Source organism: Sciurus carolinensis, chromosome 15 (genome assembly GCF_902686445.1).
Source record: "Sciurus carolinensis chromosome 15, mSciCar1.2, whole genome shotgun sequence".
Lineage (NCBI taxonomy): Eukaryota > Metazoa > Chordata > Mammalia > Rodentia > Sciuridae > Sciurus > Sciurus carolinensis.
The window spans coordinates 23,730,681-23,755,494 of NC_062227.1; the positions used below are offsets into that span (position 1 = coordinate 23,730,681).

A 24,814-nucleotide genomic window follows, 5' to 3' on the forward strand; every position below is an offset into this window, starting at 1 on the left:
TGAAGTGTGGCTCAGTGTAGAGTCCATGGCTAACGCACTCAATGCCCTGGGTCTGAGCCCCAGCACCACTAACTACATAAATAAATACTAGGTGCATCAAACTCAGTTTTATCATACAGAACTTTCCACTCCTGGTATAAGGTCAGCACTCAAAAAGTTTGAGATTTGGGAGTATTTTGGATGTTAGATTACCTTAGATCTGTAACTCTAGATAAGAGACACCTGAACCATGATTATAGGATTTTTCTTTCCACCACCCCTAGGGAATGGCCTGAGTCAAAGAGCTAAAAGAAGCAGGCCAGAGGGCAAGAATGGCTCTGGGAAATTTTCCTCTGCTTATAATCTTCATCCCTACCAGAAATCACTTGGTACAAATACAGATTAAAAGAAATCATTGTTGTAAGTGAAGGACACTGGTCTTCTTTCACAAGCTATTAATAAAGTAAACGTCTCCCCACAGAATGCCTGCTGAACCAGGGGACATAAATGATTTAACAGTAAAATTATTCTAACATCACAAAGATTCACAAACCAAATAGCACCCTAAATCCAGGACAAACTAAGTTTCATTCAAAAATCCAAAGTTGTATAAATTCTATTCTATCATCCCCCTCCTGATCCAGTCATGTGGAAAGCTACAGGGACCTACACAGTCACTGATGACAAGAAGGACAAGACTTGGCAGTAGAAAAGGAAAGATGTTAACAGATCAAGTTCGAAATAATTCATCGCACCAACAGTACCAATTCACAGAACAAAGACTTCGTACTTAGGAAACTCAACATAAAAGTATCAGTGAGGCTCCGAAATAAAGGCAGCCCTCTATATCTGCTGGTTGTCTATCCAAGAATGCAACCAATCATGGATCGAAACTATTTGGGAAACAAAAATGCCCATTCTGAACATATACAGTTTTCTCTCATCATTATTGTCAAAGCAATACAATGTAACAACTATTTAAAATGTGATATATTTACATTGTATTAGGTAATATATGTCATCAAGAGATGGATGTGTGTAGTTATATGCAAACACTACATATGAACACCTGAGGGTTGTGCCAACCACAGGGGTCCTGGAACCAGTCTCCACAGATACTAAGGAACAATTGTAAAGGCACCAGTAGTACATCTTTTTCTTTCCAATTTGAAATATGTGTGACATTTTCCTTCCAACAACTGAATTTTCGATCTTGGGTTCACATTGGAATCAGCTGGGCTGGGGCTTTAACTGAATGCTGAGCATCAACCCAGACAAACTAAGTTAGAATCTAAAAATGAAGAAACACTGTCACTGTAACAGTAAACAATTAAAGACTACCAGCCACAAATAAATGCTCACAAATAAATGCATAAACAGGAGTATCCCAAGTTCAGGATATTTATAAAAACAAAAACAAAAAGAGCAAGTTGTGTCTCTCAACATGCCAGTAAAATCTTGGTGAAAGCTAAGATGACTCCATGAAGACCAAGAAATTACACTTATGCTGTGATCTCTCAAAAAACATTAGCATAAATATCTAAAAAAAAAAACCACGTTTTTCAAGAAACATTGAGTTCTAAGAGATAAATCAGAGATTAAAAAAAGAGCTTCACTTTTCAAAGGTGGTTAAGGCTTTGTGTAAAACATCAATAAACATAGTCTATCTCATCACTGGTCACCACAGATTGTCAATCTGGATAGCATTTAGTACAAAACAGCACTAACAGAGAAAATAACTCTAAATCCCAACATCAAGAATTTAAAATAACAGAAGTGGGATAAAAAGAAAAGCTGAAGCACACACTGCAGAAAGCTTTTAAAGCAGTGATTACAAAACTTTTAGAAAGAAAGAAAAGCTAAAGAAGAATTTGAAACATACAATTTCAGCCTTCTGCACACAGTTCTCCTTCCTGGCTAAGCAAGTCCCTAAAAGAGACAGGATGTGAAAAAAACAGTGACATTAGGGAGAAGGGCAAGGTGTTCTTGGCAAGAGGCCCTCTCCCCAAAATGTATTCCCTCCTGGCAACCCACCATGGGCTAATCTTGGGAGGGTACATTCTCCCAAATCCTCAAAGAAATGAGAAACAAAAATGACCATTTATTTAAATTGCAATGATTAAAATGGACAAGGCATTTTAAAATAATAGTGTCACACAAATGTTATTACATCACAATCATTATGTCACATCAGAAGGAAGAAGTAGGATAGGAGGTAAAGAGGTAATGAATACAGAAAAAAATCAGCACAAGAACTGGAAGCCGACATGGCAAGAAATAGATGTAGAGAGAAGTGTTGAAACATGAAGCTTAGTTCATCCTAGTAGCCAACTCATTTAAAAATAAATAAATAAATAAATGGACTGGGAGAGTGGTTCAGTGTTAGGAATTGTGCTTATCATGATCAAGGCTCCAGCACCACAAAAACAGACAAATGAAAATAAAAACTCCATACAAAACAAACCAAGGAAAGAAAAGAAAAAAAAAAAAAAAAAAAACTCCAGTCAAGATGAGAAATGCTCACCCTGCAGATTAATGCTTGAAAGGAAAAAAAAATATTTTAAAAAATCATGCAATTGGAAGGCACTAGGTAGGGGAAACCCCTCACAAAAGCTAGAACTTAAAGACTTAAAGAAGGGGGTGGCATTCTGGTTGAAGGGGACTGGTTATTTAAATCTACTCATTCTGCCAGAATTCCTGAGATCAGGCATGGATACATGAAACTACTTGGCATGGAAAATATATAGGGTGGAATTTTGAGAAACTGTAAACTAAGTCACACAAATATGATTATATACATGTGTATATATATATATATGTGTGTGTACGTATATATATATATATATATATATATACACATATAAAATGTTTGAAAGCAAAATAGGTGTCATTAATTTCTATATTTAGGGGAATTGCTAGAAAATTCAAATTACAAAGAGGCCCATAAACTGTGTTTGTGGTGCACATGCTTGTGAGTGTGGGTGCTTGTGTATGCACATGCATGTGTGTGTGGGTGTGTGTGTGTGTGTGAGAGAGAGAGAGAGAGAGAGAGAGAGAAAGAGAGAGAGAGAGAGAGAGAGAGAGAGAGAGAGAGAGAGAGAGAGAGAGAGAGAGAGAGAGAGAGAGAGAGAGAGAGAGAGAGATTCTCTGGATTTTTCTCAGAAGGATGAGTCAGAAAAAGGTGATAAATTTTGTACTTCATTACACTGCTCTAAAAGTAATTTGACAACATGATCTTCCAAATGAGACAACTAAGCAAAAGCAAAGGGGGAATAGAAATTCATAAAGGATCTGTAAAGAATAATACCTAGCTTATGTAGAACACCTAGACACCTGCCCACATATGGATAAAGAAGTAAAGTTCTCAACAGTGACCAGACATGAACTCTGCTTCCTCAATTCCTCCCTCCAGGAGCAATGCTTTCTCCCTGATGGAACTTCACTGGACAGCTGGAAGTACAGTTACTATACCTGTAACCAGAGCTTGTCACCAGACACAGTCCTGCCGATGGCGCTGCACTGGAAGGTGGCAAACTGGCCAGCGTTCACTTCCACATTCTGAATCCGCAGAAAGTGGGGAGTTCTGGCTACATGAAAAGAAAGAAGTAGAGATATTAAAAGTGAAGATCTGTACCTACTATGGGTCTTTTTCAATCTATCTGTAATTTGGGGCCTTTCCATTTTCTTTAACATGGGAAAAAATAATGCTGTTGCTTATAAAAGCTTTAAAGATTTCACTGTAACTGCAAGATAACATGGAAGGCTCTGGGTGTATGCTTTGTAAAAGACTAAAAAAGCCAAGCAATCTAGGATAGAACCAAAAAAAAAAAAAAAAAAAAGAAGATATTTTATTATTCCTGTGGTGCGAATTATCATAGCTCAGTAGTCATCTTGTAAAAACAGATCTGTATTAATAAAGATTATACTGAAGCCTAATTGATGTTTTGAACAAAAACATATTAGATATTTATACTAGCAACATGAAAAGAACAGTAAGAAGTAAAATGATGTTGTCAAGGAAACTTCTAAACTCAAATACAGAGCTGTGTATAATATATATTTTAATACAACTAATTGGAATGCAACACTACTCATGTAATATTTTCTAGCTACCACAAATACTATTCCCACAGACAAATTCTGTGAATGATTCTGTGACTTCCATAGCACGACAATTTCTGCTGATTCTTATTTCTAATTCAAGAAATAAGAGCAATTTCAAATGCTAAACAGCATTGTTTTGTAATGTACATTGTGCATGTGGGATAGCTGTTAAATACAGGGCAATTTTATTTGATCTGAGAAGCATGGGTCAATTTCTGCATCACACTGAAAACAAGTGTTCAGGAGCTAGGCTCATAAACATTATGCAGTTTCTTATAGGAAATCATTATCACAACAATTAATTGAGTAAAAGTAACAAGTGGGGTAGATGGCAAGAAAAGGAAGAGGACAAGATGACATTATTTTCTGGGGGGAGGGTGGAACACAACTCAATAAAAACTAGTATAAGGGCAACCCTCATTGGGTTCCCTCTGACCCTGAAGGAGCTCTGTACATTTTCTTCTCACTTGAATAAATGCTACTCTTTTATGCTCAAAAGTACAGCAAAACAAAACAAAACAAAACAAAAAAACCTAGTATAAATTCCTTAATCCTTGTAGCTTTCTCCCATTGCTAATGGTCTTTAGGCTGTGTCCTAATATTTTCAAGGAACTGTGCCCTATTATTGGTATCCAGTGATTATAAACTAGAACCCATGTGAGCCTGAGCAGAATATAATGAGAAATGGAAGTGGGTTACAACCAAAGAACAAGTAAAAATTCATTTTAATATCAATAACACACCAGAAAATAATTTGGAGGTCACTAATAATTTAATGTATTCATGATGTTTAGCATGCAAAATGTTCTAAATGGTTTTTAACAAAACTATGGACTCTTTCTAAAATATTAATTTTAATGCAAAACTCTATAAACTCTACTTCACTGATTCAATTCTCTTTGTTTCTAAGAAACTAGAGAAGTCATTGATTTTAGAAAATTGGAGGAAATACCATTTATTGAGTACATATGTGTCTTTCCACTGAATACTCACAAATGTTCAGTGGGGTGTTCTTTCCATTTCATGGATGAGGGAACTTGTGGGAACCTGGCTAGAGAGTGTTAGAAGGAGAATGCTAACTCAGGTTGGCCAGTTCAAAGCCCAGGCACAGGCCACTAAGCCACAAGGCCTCTCCAGGTTTTCTCAGAACCTCTGAGGTCCCTATTGGTCTTCTGCTCCCTTGGGATGTCTCCTCTGCTGTAATTTTAGCTTTTTCCAAGACCCTTCTTCAATGCTATTCCTACTATAAAGCTTCTGGGAATTCTCTCATCATGATGTTCAACATTCTCCTATTACAACAGCAAGGGCAATCTGTAACAGCACCTGATATTAAGGCCTCACACAGAACAGACAGTTCTTTGCATCATTAAATTTAATCTATTTTAAATTAATTTAAAATTAATAAAAACAAGCACATACATCCTTCAAAACTATCCACTTCAGATTTCAACTTCTGTAGTGGAATAGAACTCTTTTACCTTCTTATCTAACCTCTGACAAAAACTTTTACTGTATAAAAATTTTTACTGGAAAAAAGAACAATTATTTTAAACAATCCCAAAGTTCATAAAGATTTGGAAGAATTTTGCAACTTGACTACATTAAATGACTACATTGGAAGTCAAAAGAATGTTTTTGTATCAAGAAAATTTAAGCATAAGTGAATATTGCTCTTCTTCTAGTCAAACACATATAGATTAAGCACCCTAATTTGAAAATCTTAAAATTTCTGAGAGTGTGCATGACACCACAGGTAGAAAATTCTACACCTAATGTGACAGATCATATTTTACAACATGCATGCTAAAAAATATATTGTAGAAAATTACTTTCAGGCTTTGTGTATAAGAGATATACAAGACCTAAATGAATCCCAGGTTCACGCTTGCATCTGGTCCCCAAGAGATCTCATTATGAATATGAAAATTTTCCAAAATCTGAAAAAATCCAAAATTCAAGCATTTTGGATAAGGGATATTCAACCAATACAATTATTCCAGTGCACAGGTCATTGATTGGAAATTTGCTCAAATTTTCATTTTCTCCATAAAGTAACTCTAAGCACATCATCCCAGTCACATTATCAACCCACATGATGATCTATGGAAAAAAGGAAAATGATGGTAGTGAAACTCCTCTATTAGTGTATTTGTACAGAGCCAGATTTTTAGTGCTTTTATGTAAATTCTATGCCTGATAACACGTGCCCTGCAATCCTTTGGAATACACACACACACACACACACACACACACACACACACACACAAACACATTGTAGTGCATACACCTGAGGGAGACAGTTAGATCCACTTCCTGTCAATGAAGGGACTGCTAGATCCACTTCCTGAGAATGGTTAAATGGCACTTCCTGTCTGCTAAGGGACTGCTAAGTCCACTTCCTGTTAACTGAGGAAATGCTAGATTCATTTCTAGAGGAAGGGTTAGATGCACTTCCTGTCTGCTAAGGAACTCCTAGGTCCACTTCCTGTTGACTGAGGGAATGCCAGATTCACTTCCAGAGGAATGGTTAGATGCACTTCCTGTCCGCAAAGGAACTGCTAAGTCAACTTCAAGTACAATTCAAAGCATCCAAAGTCCTCACAACATGGTATCCCCCCAAATTACTCATCTTCTTAGTCAGAACTATTCAGCCCCCAAACTGCTAAGAAAATGGTTCTCCTGCAGGGCTGGTGGTGCACGCTGTAATCCTAGCCACTCGAGAGGCTGAGGCAGGAGGATCACGAGTTCAAAGCCAGTCTCAACAAAAGCAAGGTGCTAAGCAACTCAGTGAGACCCTGTCTCTAAATAAATACAAAATAGGACTGGGGATGTGGCTTGGAGGTCCAGTGCTCCTGAGTTCAATCCCCAGTTACCCCTCCCCACACCCCCAGCAAAAAAAAAATGGCTCTCCTCAGATGATCAAAAAATCCCTAAACTGGCCTCATATGCTTTCTATCCTTTCTCTTCCAGGCTCACCTCCCAACAAGAATAGATGCTCTTAGTCATACAGATCATTTTCAAAAACTTCCAAAAACACTTTGAACATTCTCCTTTCAAAGTCATTTTTCTGTGGTCTTTTCCCTTTTCATCCTTCTTCCTGGATCTCACCTAATGTTGAGGACGTTAAATTTGAACTTGACCATTTCACTTTTCAGAGCACAAGGACCTTCTGGTAGCTGTCTGATGCCACCATAACGTCAACAACCCAGAATATGGTAACTCCCCAAATGATATCCAAAACTTTCTTCCTAAAAACAAACAAAAAAATCACATTTCTGAAGTACTTGGACACAGGGATTCTGTAAAATCCTACACTGGACTACCTTCCAGCCAGCCATGAGGGGAGGACCCTTGACCAGAAAGAGATGCTTTCATCAATAATCTACCTCCAGACAGGGTCCTGCAGCCCCTTCAAAGTCAATCTTGACTTCCTGCCTCACTGCCAGAAGGGAGGCATACACATCTAAGGAAGCAGTAGCCACTGTCCTTCTCATCAGGCAGCTTTCATCTGGATTCCAAGTTCCATACTATAGTGATATCAAGATGAAAGCTGACAAGCTCATTGTAACAGAGAATGATAAATACAATGGAGAACTGTTGCCACATGAATTTGTTTCAGTTTTTGTTTGTGTTTTAAAGAAGAACTTCCAGTGTCATGAAGGGCAAATGGGCACAGGTGAAGAATATGAAATGTGGAGAATGATGACTGGCTTTGTGAGAAGGACCAACATGAAGAAACATGCAGGTGTATGGTGAGGACAGGTTTTATGACACTTACAGTGACAGACTATCATATGAACTGGCCAGTAACGTAGCCATTGACTGGAACTTTAGAATTTCGATGTCACCTTCCAGATAACTCAAACCTCCCAAGCTGAATCCCCTAGTCCTCTCTCTTCTCAACCAGCCTTTCAACATCCTACTGGTCATCACTGTCTCCTCTTGTTCCACTTCAGGGGAATGCAGATCCCCACTTTGTTGGAACTCAGAGCCCCAAAGAGCAATCATCTGAAGCTGGAAAAATATCTAATGAAAAATCAAATTTATTCCACAGCCTACATGAAATTATATGTCAGGATAAGAGAAAATCAAAAAAGTACCCTCCTAAAAATTGGTAAAAGCTGTAGCCCTCATATTGAGCAAGTAACAATTTATTTCATGTGCTACAAGCACACCTTAGATAAAAATATAAGTGAAGCAAAGGCAAGAAGCAACTGTGTTAATGCCTGACTTATGGCTATAATTTTAGAATAAAAGCTACAGAAGTCTTATTTGCATCTGTCTGCATGTTTAGGCACATAAGCACCTCTGAATATTATGTGTATGTGATATTACCAAATTATTAAAAGAGCTCTATTCTTATACACCTATAGAAAAAAAAAGTGCTTGTGTAAATTAAATATTCCTCAAACTTTCAGAAATAAAAGAACTAACTCAACTATTTGAGTGCACTTGACTTAGGTAAATCTTTAGTAAATAAAATGCCTTTTTAAGTTTTTGTGCAGTACTGAGGATCAAACCCAGGTGTCTAACATGCTAGGCAAGGGTTCTACCACTGAGTCACACCACCAGTCCTAAATCTTTGGTAAATAAGACTAGTTTAACACTGTTGTTTTAGTTAAAAGAAACCTGTTTTCTAAGTTACCAACATTGAGTATGATAAAAGCATACATTTGTATTCTACTTGGGTTTACTAGTTAAATATAAACTAAAGCTATATTTACAAGGCTTTAAGTTTTTTAAAACAAATGGACTGATTTTAATTAATCAAAATAAGTCATTCTTCTGACAATCTTTATTTCAACAATCATTATGTTTTATAATAAATTTGCCTAAAAATAGTTTTCAAAATTATTTTGATAACTTGAAACTTGAAACTTATAAGTTAAGCCAAAGATAACCATTAAATATCTTGATCATTTCTAAGTAAAATACTGAAGACTTTACAATTTTGTTTATATATTTTTGGTTTCTTATCCTTACAAAGAGACTAAAGATACATGGCCTTATTAATAGGCATGCTTTTCAGCCACATTAAACTTTCTTTTTAAATAAAAACCCTGAACAAGCATGTATCTCCAGAGGAGGTAAAGAAAGTATATTCATAAAATTTCCTCATCTGTTACAGAATGCTGGAATATGAAAATGGTTCACAGTAGTCTCCTTTCTTATTGACTCTGTAAAATAAAGGCTTCTAATGGGTTGTTTGTTGTGGTGTTTTGACAGGCTGGCCTGGAAACTTCAATTCTCCTGCCTCAGCCTTACGAGAAGCTTGGATTACGGGTACTGTGGACACGCCAGTGTCTAGGTGACGATTACTAATGATAAATTATAATCAATATATGTAAGTAAAAGTACTAGAAAAATAAAGAGCAAAGGGAAACAGTTTCGAGTGAAAATACACACAAAATGAAGGACATATTTTGTTAAAGGAAAAACTGAATAATTTTGTAAGAAAATAGAATTTGATTTTTTTTTAAGGTTAGGTGAGAGGAGACAGGGAATAGGAAAGAACCCAAATGGACACAGATGTTTACAAGAGTTTTAGGGAAAAGCAATTGTATATTGTTGTATATGGTCCTGCTGGCTAAATTCTCAATGGACTTATTTATAAAATTCTTTTAAAATAAGCTCTAATCTTGCCAATACATGGATGCAAATTGAATGTGATTTCATATTTTCTATTAAAATAAAAAAGTTTCTTCGATTATTAGTCTGTTGTCAAGAAGAAATTGAAAAAGGTTTCCATTACCTTTTTAGAGATAACCAAGAAAACAGAATCTTTGTCTTAGTCAAATTAACCTCTTGTGTTGTCTTTCCTGGAACATTTAAGAGAACTGAATTTTCTCAATATTACAAGGGCTAAGGGCTTTTGATTCTCTCTCAATCCAGTGGCCTTTCACATTTACTTTTCAAGTCTTGTATTGCCACATAGGTCAAATATATAACAACTATGCACTGTTTCCTAGTGACCTAGGATCCTATTTCACCAACAATTCAAATTTTTTGACATTTTTGACAACTTCTGATATTTCAAGATCCCAAAATCAAATATGAAATAAAATACTGATCTTAAACTCATTTAGAGATTTCTCAGAGGGTCCCTGAGAAAGGTTTGTTGTTTAACCTTACAAAAAGAGAAGATTAAAATAATAATAATAATTAGTTATATTTAATATGTTGACTTGCATGAGAGGCATTATCAAATAAGAGTTTAACCTCCCCTGTGATATATTTTCATGCGTTAACGTTGTTAATGTAAATATTTCAGGAATTATATAAATGCCCAGAAATATCTCAATGTTCTTGCTGTACACATTTTCATTCTTCCCTGGCAGAAGCAGACATCAATGGTATAAGGTCATTAGTCATAATTCCAGTTATTATATAAAAGGTAATAAGTCAATGAATCTTGTTTATAATACTACTATTTTTATAATACTACTAATAATGCATTATTTGTATAATACTCTCATTAGATCTTTAACTATGTCCCTTTAAGTTTCTTATCATTCATAGATACTAATTGTCTTACAAATGATATGATCTTGTTTTAGCAAATACATCCAAGACACCAAGTCAGAGAACTTCATCTTTAAAAAAAAAAAAAAAATTGCCTTTTTTCTGAGATCCATGAAGAGGACTTTGCCAGGTGCTCTGGGGTACAGGCTTTGTTGACACTGATGATGTTACAAGACAGTCATTGAACTGAGCTGACAATCTGGTGTGTTCATGCAACTGTTTACCCAAAATCAAACAAAACCAGAATTAACAGCATGGAACTGAATGAAGTAATGAACAATGATGACAATTTTCATGACCTTTTTGTTTAAAACCTTTCTGGTTCATTAATGTTCCATTTCTGGAAGTCAAAGAACACTTTTCTCTTTTATCTTAAGCAAATTATAACTCCTAGTTGGTAAAATTATTCATGAAGCTGAAAGGAAACATCTTTTCTCCCTGCCTAAAAGCTTCAAAATTTCAGAAATTAATTTTGAGTATTCTAGATTTTTGGCCATATAATTATTTATCTAGGTTCATTGAGAATCAGTCCTCTTTATAGTAAGACATATTGAAAACATTGCTTACATAATCAGGACTTTGGAATGTTTTATCTAAAAAAAATAACATGCATAGAATCAGATGTGATGAGTTTTAGAAAACTAAGGTAGACTTTATTTGACCAGTGTTTACAAAGCCCTCTTGGGAAAACGTACCTCATACCTGCATTATAGATGAGTAAGGAAGGTCACTTTCTGGAAAGTCCAGGAAACAGGATACAGGCATTTCAAGAGAAGTTTGGTGATAAGTCTTTCCTGTGGATGCCTAGATTAGGGCAGCTTTCAAACATCCAGTCTGATCCAAACAACTTAAGTCAGCATATTATAGTGACACATGCATACACCCATGTTTATAGTACCATAGTTCCCTATAGCCAAGTTGTACAAAAGGCCTAGGTGTCAGTGAACATATGAACAGATAAAGAAATATATACATATGGGATGAAGTTTTATTCAGGCATAAAGAATGAAATTATGTCATCTGCAGGAAAATGGATGGAACTTGAATACATTATGTTAAGTGAAATAAAAAGACTCAGAAAATCAAGAGTTGTATGTTTCTCTCATATAAAGAAGGTAGAGAGAAAAAAGGAAGAGTGGGGGAGGGGAATCTCATGAAAATTGGAAGGAAGATCAGTAGAAGAGAGGAAGGGACCAAGGGGAGGGAGGAATGAAGGGAAAAGAGAGGTACTATGGAATGAAATTGACGAAATGATGTGTATGTACAAATATATAACAGTGAATCCCACAATTACAAGAAATTATAATGTACCAATTAAAAAAAAAACCTAAAAAGCACTCAATCTCAGATTGCTTGTAAAAAGTTCCAACAAACTTTCAAATTTCAAAAAGTCCATGTGGTGAATTATCTTACTGCATTTATGTAATTTATTCAGTCAAACTTAATGGGTCTCAACTTATTTTGTATAATCAGAAATGAAGCAACTGGTAAGAAATTTCAATGGAAAACAATATAGCTCACCTGTGTGGGTTCTTAGATTCTAGTACTATTCATTGTCTTTGAGCTATTTTGCCACCTCTTTTTAATCTGTTTTCTGCTATTTTGTGCATCTTGTCAGCAATTAGCATTTCCAATTTTCCTCACACCTTCCTGATTTGGGATCACTGACAACTAAAACTTTGATTTTCCAAAGCCCTGTGAGCTGAAACTGGATTAACTCAACACAACCTCAAAGGATCCATCACCAGAACAGAATGTACCACTAGAAAGTTCACTGGAATACTTGTTTCCTCCATGCTCTGCTCCAGGAGAGAACAATGACTGTGACACTACACTTAAAACCATCGCCAAAGATGCTTCAAATCCAACAACTGGGAGTTTTCTCAACTAGCTGCCCTCTTCACTCAGGAACTGTCCAGTCTGCTCCATCCATTAACCTTTACTTTTTTTTCCTTCTTCTAATATAAATTCTTCTCTTCTTTTTATAGATCTATTTCCTTGCTATTTTTAATTCTAACGGTTAGCAATAAACCTAGCTGCTGCTGCTTCTTTTTATTTTGGTGAAACTTCCAGAAAAATTTCACAGAAAGAAAATGTAGGAACCACTCAGACCCCCAGAGTTGGTATAAAGGTTATTTTCAAGTGAAAACATTTGAGCTAAAGAAGATAAAGAAATCTGATCTTGATGTCCCTTGTTTAATTAAAGCAAAGCTACCCCAAAACTACAGTGGCCATTAACCCCCTTGTAAGGCATTTCCTGCTAATTAAGATGCCATGGAGACAGAATGCCCATTCCCATTACTATGGAATAATTCAACAGAGCCTTCTACCCTTTCCCAGTATGTAGAGGGTTCTGTTGCATTATTTGATTACCACTCCTTTTTTTGTTAAATTTAGTATATAAATATTTACCTCTGGTTATTCAGCAAGTTTGCCATTACTAGGAGCTACCTGCCCACAACTGTGGAAACCAACTTTGCTTTTTTTGCATTAACATATCTCTTGTCAGTTGGTTTGCAGGTCCACAAGCACAGAGGAAAAGTTTTCCTTATCATAGTATCTAAAAAGATGGTTTAAGCCTCATTCCACATGAGGATTATATGTGGAATCTAATCTCTCCTTCTGTTTCCCTATGGATTGTTAAAGGCTTAGCTAATCCTTCACACTCAGAATCGTACATTGCCTCACTAAAGTTGCCCTCACCTAACTTTGTCCAAGACCCCGAATTCTGCTCTCCTCTCATAGCAGGTCACTATATTAAGTTGGGTCTCTAAGATCAGGTGTTTCAGTGTGTACCCATCTTTCATGATAACCTATGGTCTGAGCATATGTTAGAAGCTTGATCTCCAGGGGGAAGTGTTGGGGGATGGTGTAGAACAATTTAAAGGTGGGGCCTAAGGGTAGATCATTGGGGGAGTTGCCCTTTGCAGGGATTAAGGTAGCTCTTAGGGGACCCTGAATTCTCAAAAAGGTGAATTGACAAGAGATCAAGCTTAATCCCTGAATTACTCTCTGGTTTCCCATTGTGTAATGCTTTGTCCTAATCTTACATGTACATCTAAACTGTAACATTCCTTCTCTATCTCATCTCTCTACCTCCCCACTCCAGGTTGCCAAGAATATCAAATCCCTCTTGTTCTTCATATGCAAGACAACCAAGATCTTTTCACTTTTCTCAACGAGAAAGGCCCAGGGTACTGATGGCAAGGAAGGAGTTCTGCATGCCTGTCTCCTTCTCAACAATGCAGAAATGCAGTGAAGGTTTTCTTGCCTTTAGAAACCTTTCCTTCTCTACTACAATCATCAGAATGAGATCTGCAGCCCTTCAAAGATTTCTAAGCTATCAGAGTGACACATAAGAAAAAGTAAAATTGATTTAGTCTGGAGCACCATGAACAAGCTTACCAAAATTGATCAAAATAATTTTTCAAATGAATTTCCTCTCAGGAATTTTAAGTTCATACTGCATTAAGCATTTGAGGATTGATTTTACAAGAGTAAGGGTGGACTAAAAATATTGTTTTTCTTTTTAAAATATTATAATGTCCTTCTAAACTGTTTGAAAATCATTTGTTTTCCCCCAAATACGAAATAGCTTCCTATACAAATCATGGACACTGCATTCTTTTTTTCATATGAACAATATATTAAAAGGTATTCAAGATATTTGAAATCATTTTGATTTTTTTTTCTCTAAGATTTGTGATTTTTTAAAAAATGTTTTTCACATTTAGGATTTTATTAAGAAGCCTTAAAAATGGGGAAATAATTTTTAGTCATATGTTCATTTATTTCTAAGATGTAACTTCTAAAATATGTATGCATTACTGCACTCAATTTTGTTTTTTTCTTAAACCAAAAACATCCTTTAAACTGTGGCAGACACACCTTGCACTGTGACCTAAAGCTTGGCTGGGAAGTGAAACTTTGATTCATACTGGGAGGGGATTCATGGAGGTGAGGAGGCAGATAGGAGGCCAAATCCTGAGAACACCAGAAATTAGGGAGGGAATTGGAGGTAGATGGTGTGGATAAAGGTCAAAGAAACCCCCAATGAGCCCAAACAGAAAACTGGCAGACACCTGGTAGCTACTGCCCTACTACTGCCTTGGTATAGGTAGTTATGCTATCCATGGCTGCTTTGGGAAACATGGACACTAAGAATTTCTGGCTTTGTATAGGTAGCACTCCCAGAAAAACCCTTTGGCCATTATAGAAACTGTATATCTTCTAACTCCTTAACTATAATTATCCTTCTGCCTTTTTCAGAAAAAAACATGTACTTTTTTTTTAATTTCACAAAATACAATCAAAATTTTTTCTTACCAAATGTTCGCTTTAAACTATCTGAAAATCTCCTTACCATACATGTATCACTGGTTCTCAACAGTTCCATGGGGGATATTTTGTTTTTCTATTTTTATACAGGGCTCGTGATCTAACCCAGGGCCTCATGCATGCTAAGCAAGTGCTCTAGTACTAAACCAACCCCACTCCCACAATTACCAACGGACATGTGACAATGTCTGGAGACATTTCTGGCTTGTCGCAGCTGGTGTGGTGGGTGGTGCTACTGGTATCTAGTTGATAGAGGTTGGGGATGCTCAACTTCCTAAAACGTGCAAAATAGCACCTGTAAGAAAGAATTACCCAGACCAAATGTCAACAGCAGTCACAGTTGAGGAACTACGACATACATCATGTGAATGCACAGTTTGGACCCAATCCACTATTCTAAACATGTGGCTTTCTTCTACTATATCTAATGCCAAAGCAAAAGTGCTCATAATTAAATACTTATGTAGAGTTTTTATTATTCCTTTTGTTAAATTTTTAGAAATTGAATTACTGAGACAAAAATTATTACATTTTAAAAAGACTTCTGACACAATAGTCAAATGGTCATGTGCACCAACAGGGCATGAGAGTATTCTTTGAAGCACACTTTCAAAACTACTATTAACTTCTATAATCTTTGAGAAACTGATAAAATGCATATACCCTATCAGCTAACTTAGTGATAGTAATAAAATATTTGAGCATCAGGTTCTCATTGGTTCTGCTAAGGATCTGTTCATCCATAGTTAAATCTGGCATTGAAAGAGGATTGCTTCCTTACAGGCCATGATTTCAGCAATCACTCCCTGAACCACAGAGATATGATGAAGCTCATTCATCACGACACTCTACTAATAGTGTTGCCAGAGGGTTGTCTCTTAGAAAACACCTTACATTTCGAATTTGGGGACCAAAGATAAGGTTTTTAATATTCAGGTCTTCTTTGGTTACCCCCATACTTAGTAAAGACATGATGCAGGGGAGGAAAGCCACCACTTGTCATTAGAATTATTGTGGCCTACTCAAAGACTGTGAGGGCACATGCTTTCACAGTAGGGTTAAGGATTTAAAGCATTTATGCCTCCATTCAAACTGACTGTATTGTGTGAGGGAACCTCCCCTAGCATCTACTGACTGGCTTTAGCTTGGGAAATACTGCTGTGGGGTTAAGAAGCAGATTGCCAGAAAAAACAATACTCTGGCTAAGATAATAAAGCCATGCCTCTAATGGACACCAGATGAAGACATACAAACCTGTTAACATCTTTATAAGCAAATTATCCATTTCAAATGAAAGATAATTGACTTAAATGGAAGGCAGTGACTCACCCACCAGGGTGAATAAGACAAAGACACTGTGGAATTCTATTCTATAGAAAAACATGATCAAATTTTTTGCTAATGATGTGTATAAGTTTCTTTCAGTAAACATCAAGGTTTATAAAATTTTCCAAAGTTTTAAGATGCCTGGATTCTCTCTAACACTATAAATCCTGGAACCATTTTCAGTTGGCAAGCAGTTTAGGCAGTTTAATCACAGTATTTTATGATTTGGATTTCAGCACATCTGTGTTCAAACATCACAACTTCAGCCGTTTGCTACATGTTGAATACATGCAAATGTTCCTAAATGTAAGCATCAGTGGATTTTTAAAAATTTATAACATAGGGAAATTTTTAAAGGACTTGTTTCATAGGGTTGGGATAAAGATAAAATTGGATCATGTGGGAAAGGCATTCTATTTGTCTAGTATTTAGCACTCAAAACTGTTCTTTACTGTTTATTTTTTTTTAACTGACCTATCACTGGAAACTGGAAAAAAGTCCAAAAAAAAGAGTTCTACAGCCAGATAAGTTCAGATTCTATGTTGTGCTATGCAGTTCAAACCATGCCACACTAATTTAATTGTAACACCAGGTATAGAACGTTTAGAACGGGAAATTCAATCTATTTCATACTCAAAATGAGACATTCTCATTCATTCTTTCCCTCCCCCCCCCACCCCGCTCCAAATTTATAGACCCATTCATCTCCTGGATACCCTTTCAAAATGCTATGCCAGCTTTCTTCTAAGATCTGCAGGATTTCTACAGACTAAATATCTTCCATGAATAACAAGCAGGTTTTGGTATAACTCCCCTTTCTTATCCCTGCCATAATCTGTTGCCTTTCACAAAGAAAGGAAGTTTTTAGGTACCAATTGATCACAAATCAGCCTCTGATTCCCCAGGGCACGGATTATCATTGACCAAGATGCAAATATGTTTGTAGATGCTTCGTTATTATTGATTCTTCAAAGCCTACATCGAAATACTAGCACCAAAATTAAAGAAGAGTAATTTGCAAGATCAAAGTACAAACTGAAAGGGGACAAAAGAAGAATATGTCTTAACCTCCATTTATTTTAATTTACATTTTAATGTATGGCATAGTTGAAATGAACTAGAAGTACACCCAACTGTCAGAAGAAACAGTGCTTCTCTTTAATTGTGTAATATGTTTATGTATATGTGTGTGTACATGTGTGTGTGTGTGTGTTTATCATTATCACAAGCAAGGAAAGCAATTGCTTCCAAGAAGAACACGAGAGTACCCACTACAACACTGAGAAACAACATACTTTGAAACAATATATTCTTCAGTTTTCAAATGGATGCAACTGAAATTCTCCATCTAAGAAATAAATCAATACAGCTATTTAGGTTTACTATTTACAACTAATGGATTCTAGTGGGTCTATCAACATATAGCACCTAAATATAAAAACAATAAAGTTTGGGCAAAGAGATAGAAAATATGTTAAGAAAAAACGTGCATTACACTCTGGGTCAATCCCAAGCACTTCCCCCACAAAATAATAATAATAATAAAGACTGAGTATCCCTTATCCAAAATACAAAGAAACAGAAGTATTTTGAAATTCAATTTTTTTCAGACTTTGGAATATTTGCAGATGCATAATGGGATATCCTAGAGAAGGGACCCAAGTCCAAACATTAAATTCATGTTTCACATATACCTTATAAACACAGCGTGAAAGTGATTTTATACAATACTTTTGGTGAACTTGCCTTTTGTCACTTGAGATCAGGTGTGCAATTTTCCATTTGTGGCATCAGGTTGGCACTAAAAACTTGTTTTGACTTTTGAGGATTTTGGATATCAACTGGGGATGGTCAATACATATTAATCATAGTAAATAAAATAATAGCTAACACTTATTAAGTTCTTAGAATGTGCTAAGCATAGTTCTAAATATTTTATGTACCTTAACCAACTGAGTCCTTGATTGGTCTTAACATGTTTCAAATAATAAATTTTTTCTTTTTTCTTTTTCTTAAAAATTAAGAATATATCTTTTTTTTTTTATTGTAAACAAATGGGATACATGTTGTTTCTCTGTTTGTACATGGCTTAAAGGCATACCATTTGTGTAATCATAAATTTACATAGGGTAATGTTGTTTGATTCATTCTGCCATTTTTTCCCTTCCCCCCCATCCCTCCCACCCCTCCCCTCCCTCTATAGAGTACTTCCTTCCTCCATTCCTGCCCCCCTCCCTAAACCCAACTCCAACCCCAACACTAACCCCTCCCACGCCCCATTATGTGTCATCATCCACTTATTAGCGATATCATTCTTCCATTGGTTTTATGAGATTGGCTTATCTCACTTAGCATGATATTCTTCAGTTTCATCCATTTGCCTGCAAATGCCATAATTTTATCATTATTTATGGCTGAGTAATATTCCATTATATATATATATACCACATTTTCTTTTTTTTTAATTTTTTTTTTACGTTTACATAGGGTAATGATGTTTATTTTATTTTTCCCCTTGCCCCCACCCCTCCCACCCCTCTTTTCCCTCTACACAGTCCTTCTTTCCTTCATTCTTACCGCTCTCCTTAGCCTAACTCTAAACCTAACCCTAAACCTAATGCTAGCCCCTCTCACCCCCCATTATATGTCCTCTTCCGCTTATCAGCGAGATCATTCGTCCTTTAGTTTTTTGAGATTGGCTTATCTCACTTAGCATGATATTCTCCAATTTCGACCATTTGCCTACAAATGCCATAATTTTATCATTCTTCATTGCGGAGTAATATTCCATTGTATAAATATGCCACAGTTTCTTTATCCATTCATCAACTGAAGGGCATCTAGGTTGGTTCCACAATCTGGCTATGGTGAATTGAGCAGCAATGAACATTGATGTGGCTGTATCTCTGTAGTACGCTGATTTTAAGAAAACTGGAAAACCATATGCAATAGAATGAAATTAAACCCCTATCTCTCACCCTACACAAAACTCAACTCAAAATGGATCAAGGACCTCGGAATCAGACCAGAGACCCTGCATCTTATAGAAGAAAAAGTAGGTCCAAATCTTCAACTTGTTGGCTTAGGATCAGACTTCCTTAACAGGACTCCCATAGCACAAGAAATAAAAGCAAAAATCAACAACTGGGATAGATTCAAACTAAAAAGCTTTCTCTCAGCAAAGGAAACGATCAGAAATGTGAAGAGAGAGCCTACAGAGTGGGAGAATACTTTGCCAACCATACCTCAGATAGAGCGCTAATTTCCAGAATCTATAAAGAACTCAAAAAACTCTACACGAAGAATACAAATAATCCAATCAACAAATGGGCTAAGGAAATAAACAGACACTTCACAGAAGAAGATGTACAAGTAATCAACAGATATATGAAAAAATGTTCAACATCCCTAGTAATAAGGGAAATGCAAATCAAAACTACCCTAAGATTTCATCTCACCCCAATTAGAATGGCGATTATCAAGAATACAAGCAACAATAGGTGTTGAGGATGTGGTGAAAAAGGAACACTCATACATTGCTGGTGGGGTTGCAAATTAGTGCAGCCACTCTGGAAAGCAGTGTGGAGATTCCTCAGAAAGCTTGGAATGGAAACACCATTTGACCCAGCTATCCCACTCCTTGGCCTATACCCAAAGGACTTAAAAAAAGAATATATTTTAATGAAATAATTGTTCAAGTAAAAAATGAACTCACATGTTCTTATCTGACAAAAATGTTAGCCACAAAATATAAATAACTTTAAGAAATCAATTGTGTCTTGAAGAAGAATGATTTTCTTTTGGAAAAAAAAAGGTAATTTTCTCCATCTTCAAAATGAAATGTCACAGAGCATAGTGGCACATTCCTACAATCCCATCTACTTGGAAGGCTGAGGAAGGAGGATCAAAAGCATGAGGGCAGCCGAGCATGAAGGGGCATGCCTGTAATCCCAGAGGCTTAGGAGGCCAAGGCAGGAGGTTCATGAGTTCAAAGACAGCCTCAGCAAAAGCAAAGCACTAAGTAACTTAGGGAGTTGGTGTCTCTAAATAAAACACAAAAAAAAACCAAAATAGGACTGGGGATGTAGCTCAGTGGTAGAGTGCCCCTGAGTTCAATCCCTGGTACACCACTTCCCCCAGAAAATGCTTGAGGCCAGCTTGGGTGACTTATCTTATCAAGACCCTGTTTCAAAATTTAAAAATTGCTGTGGTATATTCATATATGTATCTAGGAAAGTTAGGTACTTTTGTAATTTTATCAAAGTGAATCCTAATGTTAGGTATAACTAAAAAGAATTCATTAAAAAATAAAAAAAATTAAAACTTAATACAAGTGTAAGGATAAAAATTTTAAAACTGATTAAGTATGCATCTGGCATGTATGAGACCTGGGTTCAATCCCCAGTACACACAACTCACAAAAATAAAAATAAAATGAAATGTCAATTTTGAGTCCTAGGCCCTTCTCAACTAAAGCAAAGGGATCTGTCTTTATTCAACAGAATATAATTCTGAAAACAATTCTAGTTCTTTGTCAGTGTCAATCTTATTTTATTTTCACTGCTTCATCAGTCTTTTTTTTAAATCTAAATTTGGAAATGGGCAAGCAGTGTATGGATACACAAATAAATTGGGTACAAATTAATTTAAAAAAATAATTTTGAACCTATAACACTATATGTTGAACTTAACATTTCTTAGATGTTTAAAGAACCTGATAATTTAATGTTCTCAAAATAGTAATACAGAAAAATATTTGTACTTGATTTATCCAATATACAGCAGCATGAGTTTATATGGATTTGTACCTTTATGATTATATTATTACTTTTCAAATTGACAATAAAATAATGGATCATAAGCTGAAAAAATTTTTAAAGAATTCAAGCCATCATATATGCAAGTAACTTTGTATTTAATGTGCGTGCAATAGAATAATAAATACAAATATTTTGCACCATGACCAAGAAGAATAATTCATTTCATAATAGCTGGGTTAGTTTAACATCCAGAAAAATGGAATCACTATAACACAGAACACCAAATAGAATAAAAGACAAGCCACATGATAATTTGACAGACAAAGAAGGCATTTGCTGAAACCAAAATAACATTTCATGATCAAAGCAATTAACAAACTAGTGATAGTAGGGAATTTTCTTCCTAAAAATAAGCAGCTCCAAAAATTCTACAGCTGGGATCATACTGAGAGACTGCAAGATTGCCTTCTAAAATCAGATACACAATGAATTTGTTTTCTCCACTGTACTAGAAGTTCTAGCCAGGTATTCAAGCAAGAAAGAGAATAAGAGGCATCTATATTGGGAAAATAGAATCTATATACTCTACTTGATGAATTTGTTTATGAAAAATTCCTGAGAATCGCTAAAATTATAAATGAAATGGAAGCATTACAACGGGTAACTATAGAAATTCAAAGGATCACTATGGCTTATTTGGAAAAACTATTTGCTAATGATTTAGACACTCAAGAAGGAATGACCAAATTTCTGGACACATATAGCATACAAAATTTAATCAAGAGGATATAAGAAACCTGACCAGACCAATATCGAGTTATAAGATTGAATCAGTAGTATCTCCGATGATCATAGATGCAAAAATCCTCAACAAAATATTAGCAAATCAAACTCAATAGCACACTGAAAAGATCATATACCATGACTGAGTGGTTTTCATTTCAGGTATGCAAGGACGGCTCACTATACAAAAATCAATAAATATAATACATCACATAAATATAATGAAGGAAAAAATCATATGGTCATCTCAATAAATGCAGAAAAATACACTTATTAAAATCCAATGATTCATGCCAAAAGTCCTAAGCAAATTAGGTATAAAAGGATGGTACTACAACATAATAAAGGCTACATATTACAAATCTACAGTCAATATCATACTGAATGGAAAGAAGCCCAGTATTTTCCCTAAGAAAATACTCTTATTCAATATAGTACTAGAAATTTTAGAGTAATCAGGCAAAATGAAGAAACAAAAGACATGCAAATAGGAAAGAAGGAGTCAAATCATTCCTGTTTTAGATGATCTGGTTCTATACATACAAAAACAGAAAGACTCCACCAAAAAACTATTAGGACCCTTACAATGAAAATTGTAGAACACTAAAAAATTAATTCAAAGAAGACACTGAAAGGTAAAAATACTTCCCATGTTCATGAATTGGAAGAGTTACTATTATCAAAATGATTCTTCAGAGAACAAGATAAAACAATCCAAAAATTCACATGGAAGCACAAAAGGCACCACATATCCAAAGCAATCTTGAGGAAGATGGAAAAAAAAAAAAAGCAAAGTTAGAGGCAATATGATACCTAATTTTGAGAGTCAAGGATAAAAAACAGCATGGTATTGGTATAAAAATAAATACATAGGCCAATGGAAAAGAATAAAAGACCAGGAATAAACCTACACAATTAAGGATAAGATTCTAGACAAAGGTGCCAAAAGCATACATTGGAGAAAAGACAGTTTTTTAAACACATGGTGTTGGGAAAACTGGATATCCACATGCAGAAAATTAAAACTTGGCCTCTATTTCTCACCCTGTATAACAATCAAAATGCATCAAAGATCTTAATGTTAAGATCCAAAATGCTAAAACTATTAGAGGAAAACATACAGGAAAAACTTCAAGACAATGGAATAGGCAGTAAATTTCTGAACAGGACTCCAAAGTAAAAGAAACGAAAGCAAAACCTGACAAATGGGATTATATGTAATTAAAATATTTCTGCACAGCAAAGGAAACAGCAGAGTGAAGATACAACCTACAGAATGGGAGAAAATATTTGCCAGTTATTCATCTGACAGAGTGTTATATCAAGAACATAAAGAAATAAAAAATTTTAAAAACAACAACAAAGAGTCTAATTTTTAAATAAGCAAATTATCTGAATACAACAACATGCTTTTGAGAAGAAGAAATAAAAATGGCCAATAAATATATGAAGGAATACTCAATATCATTAGCCATCAGAAAATGTAAGTCAAGTTACAATGAGATGCCGTCTCACCTCAATTAGAATGGCTATTATCAAAATGATGAAAAATAACAAATATTGGTGAAGATATGGAGAAAATGGAACCCTTATATACAGATGGTAGGAATGTAAATTAGTACAGCTACTATGGAAAAATGCATGGAGATCCCTCAAAAAACTAAAAATAGTACTACCATATGGTCAAGCTGTCCCAACCTGCCCCATTTCTGGGAATATATCTGAATAAAATGAAATGAGCATACAAAAACAATAATGCATGTCTATGTTTATTGAGGCATTATTTAAAATAACTAAGATATGGAATCAGCTTAGGTGCCTGTCAACAGATAAATGGATAAAGAAAATATGGTTTATTTATACACAACGGAGAAATGTTCATCCATAAAAAATGAAAATCTGTTCTTTTCAGCAAAATGGATAGAATTAGAGAACATCATCATGTTAAAGGAAATAAGCTAGATATAGAAAAAGTACTCTCTCACAATTGTGAAAATTTGGGAACAATAATAACAACCAAAACTGACCTGAAAGTTGAAGGCATTACTAGGAACTAGAAAGTGTGTGGTGGGGAGGGGTATGGAGGATAGATGATGGGTTGGATGGACATGACCAATGCACAGTTTATAAATGTTCAGAAATATCACAGTAAAACCTATTAATTTGTGAAATTAACATATGTTTAAAAAATTCAATAATAAAAAAGAAAATGCTGAAGAATCCACATAAAAATTTTAGAATAAGCAAGTTCAACAGATCTCAGGGTATGAGATAATATAACAAAAAATTAATTTCTATAAACTAGCAATGAACAATTCAAAAATAAAATAAAGAAAGTAATTCCATTTACAATAGAGTCGGAATAAAATACTCAGGAATAAGTTTTATAGAAGAATTATAATAGTTGTATACTCTCTGAAAACTACACATTTGAAATTATAAGATGTCAATGAAAGGTAAATCATCCTATGTTCCTGGATCACAAAACCTAATACTGTTAAAATGGTGATTTTTTCTCACCTAAAGCAATCTACACATTCAACAAAACTCCTATAAACAATTCAGTTGATTTGGGGAGGACTAAACTGACAAGCTGATTCTCAAGCTCATTCAAAAACATAAGGGACTCAGAAAAGTCAAGACAATATTAGAAAAAAAAGAAGAATGTTGAAAGATTCACAGATTCTTACAAAGTTACAGTAATCAAAACCGTGTGGTACCAGCAGGATAGAGGGTCCAGAATGAAACCTTTCTATTTATGGTAAACTGATTTTCAACAAGGGTACCAAGGCAATTCAATTGGGGGGGGGGGGAGAACAAATAGTTATCAAATAACTGGATATTCATGGACAATAAGAATGAAGTTGTACAACTACCTTATACTACACCCAAATTAATTCAAAACAGCTCCTAGACCTACATCTAAGAATGGAAACTATAAAACTCTTAGGAGAAAACATAGGATAAACCTTTGAGATCTTGGATTAGGCAAAGCCTTCTTA

General features: G+C 35.2%; 1 protein-coding gene across 9 annotated transcripts in view; it reads right to left on the bottom strand.

Annotated features, from left to right (window-relative positions):
* Positions 1–24,814, bottom strand: part of Ptprm (protein tyrosine phosphatase receptor type M) — an 819,218-nt gene that overhangs the window by 496,546 nt on the left and 297,858 nt on the right. For all 9 annotated transcript variants that reach the window (XM_047526252.1, XM_047526251.1, XM_047526249.1 and 6 more), the window contains exon 5: positions 3,451–3,566. In XM_047526252.1, coding sequence (XP_047382208.1) covers positions 3,451–3,566 — 116 coding nt within the window. The remainder of the gene's footprint in view (positions 1–3,450; positions 3,567–24,814) is intronic.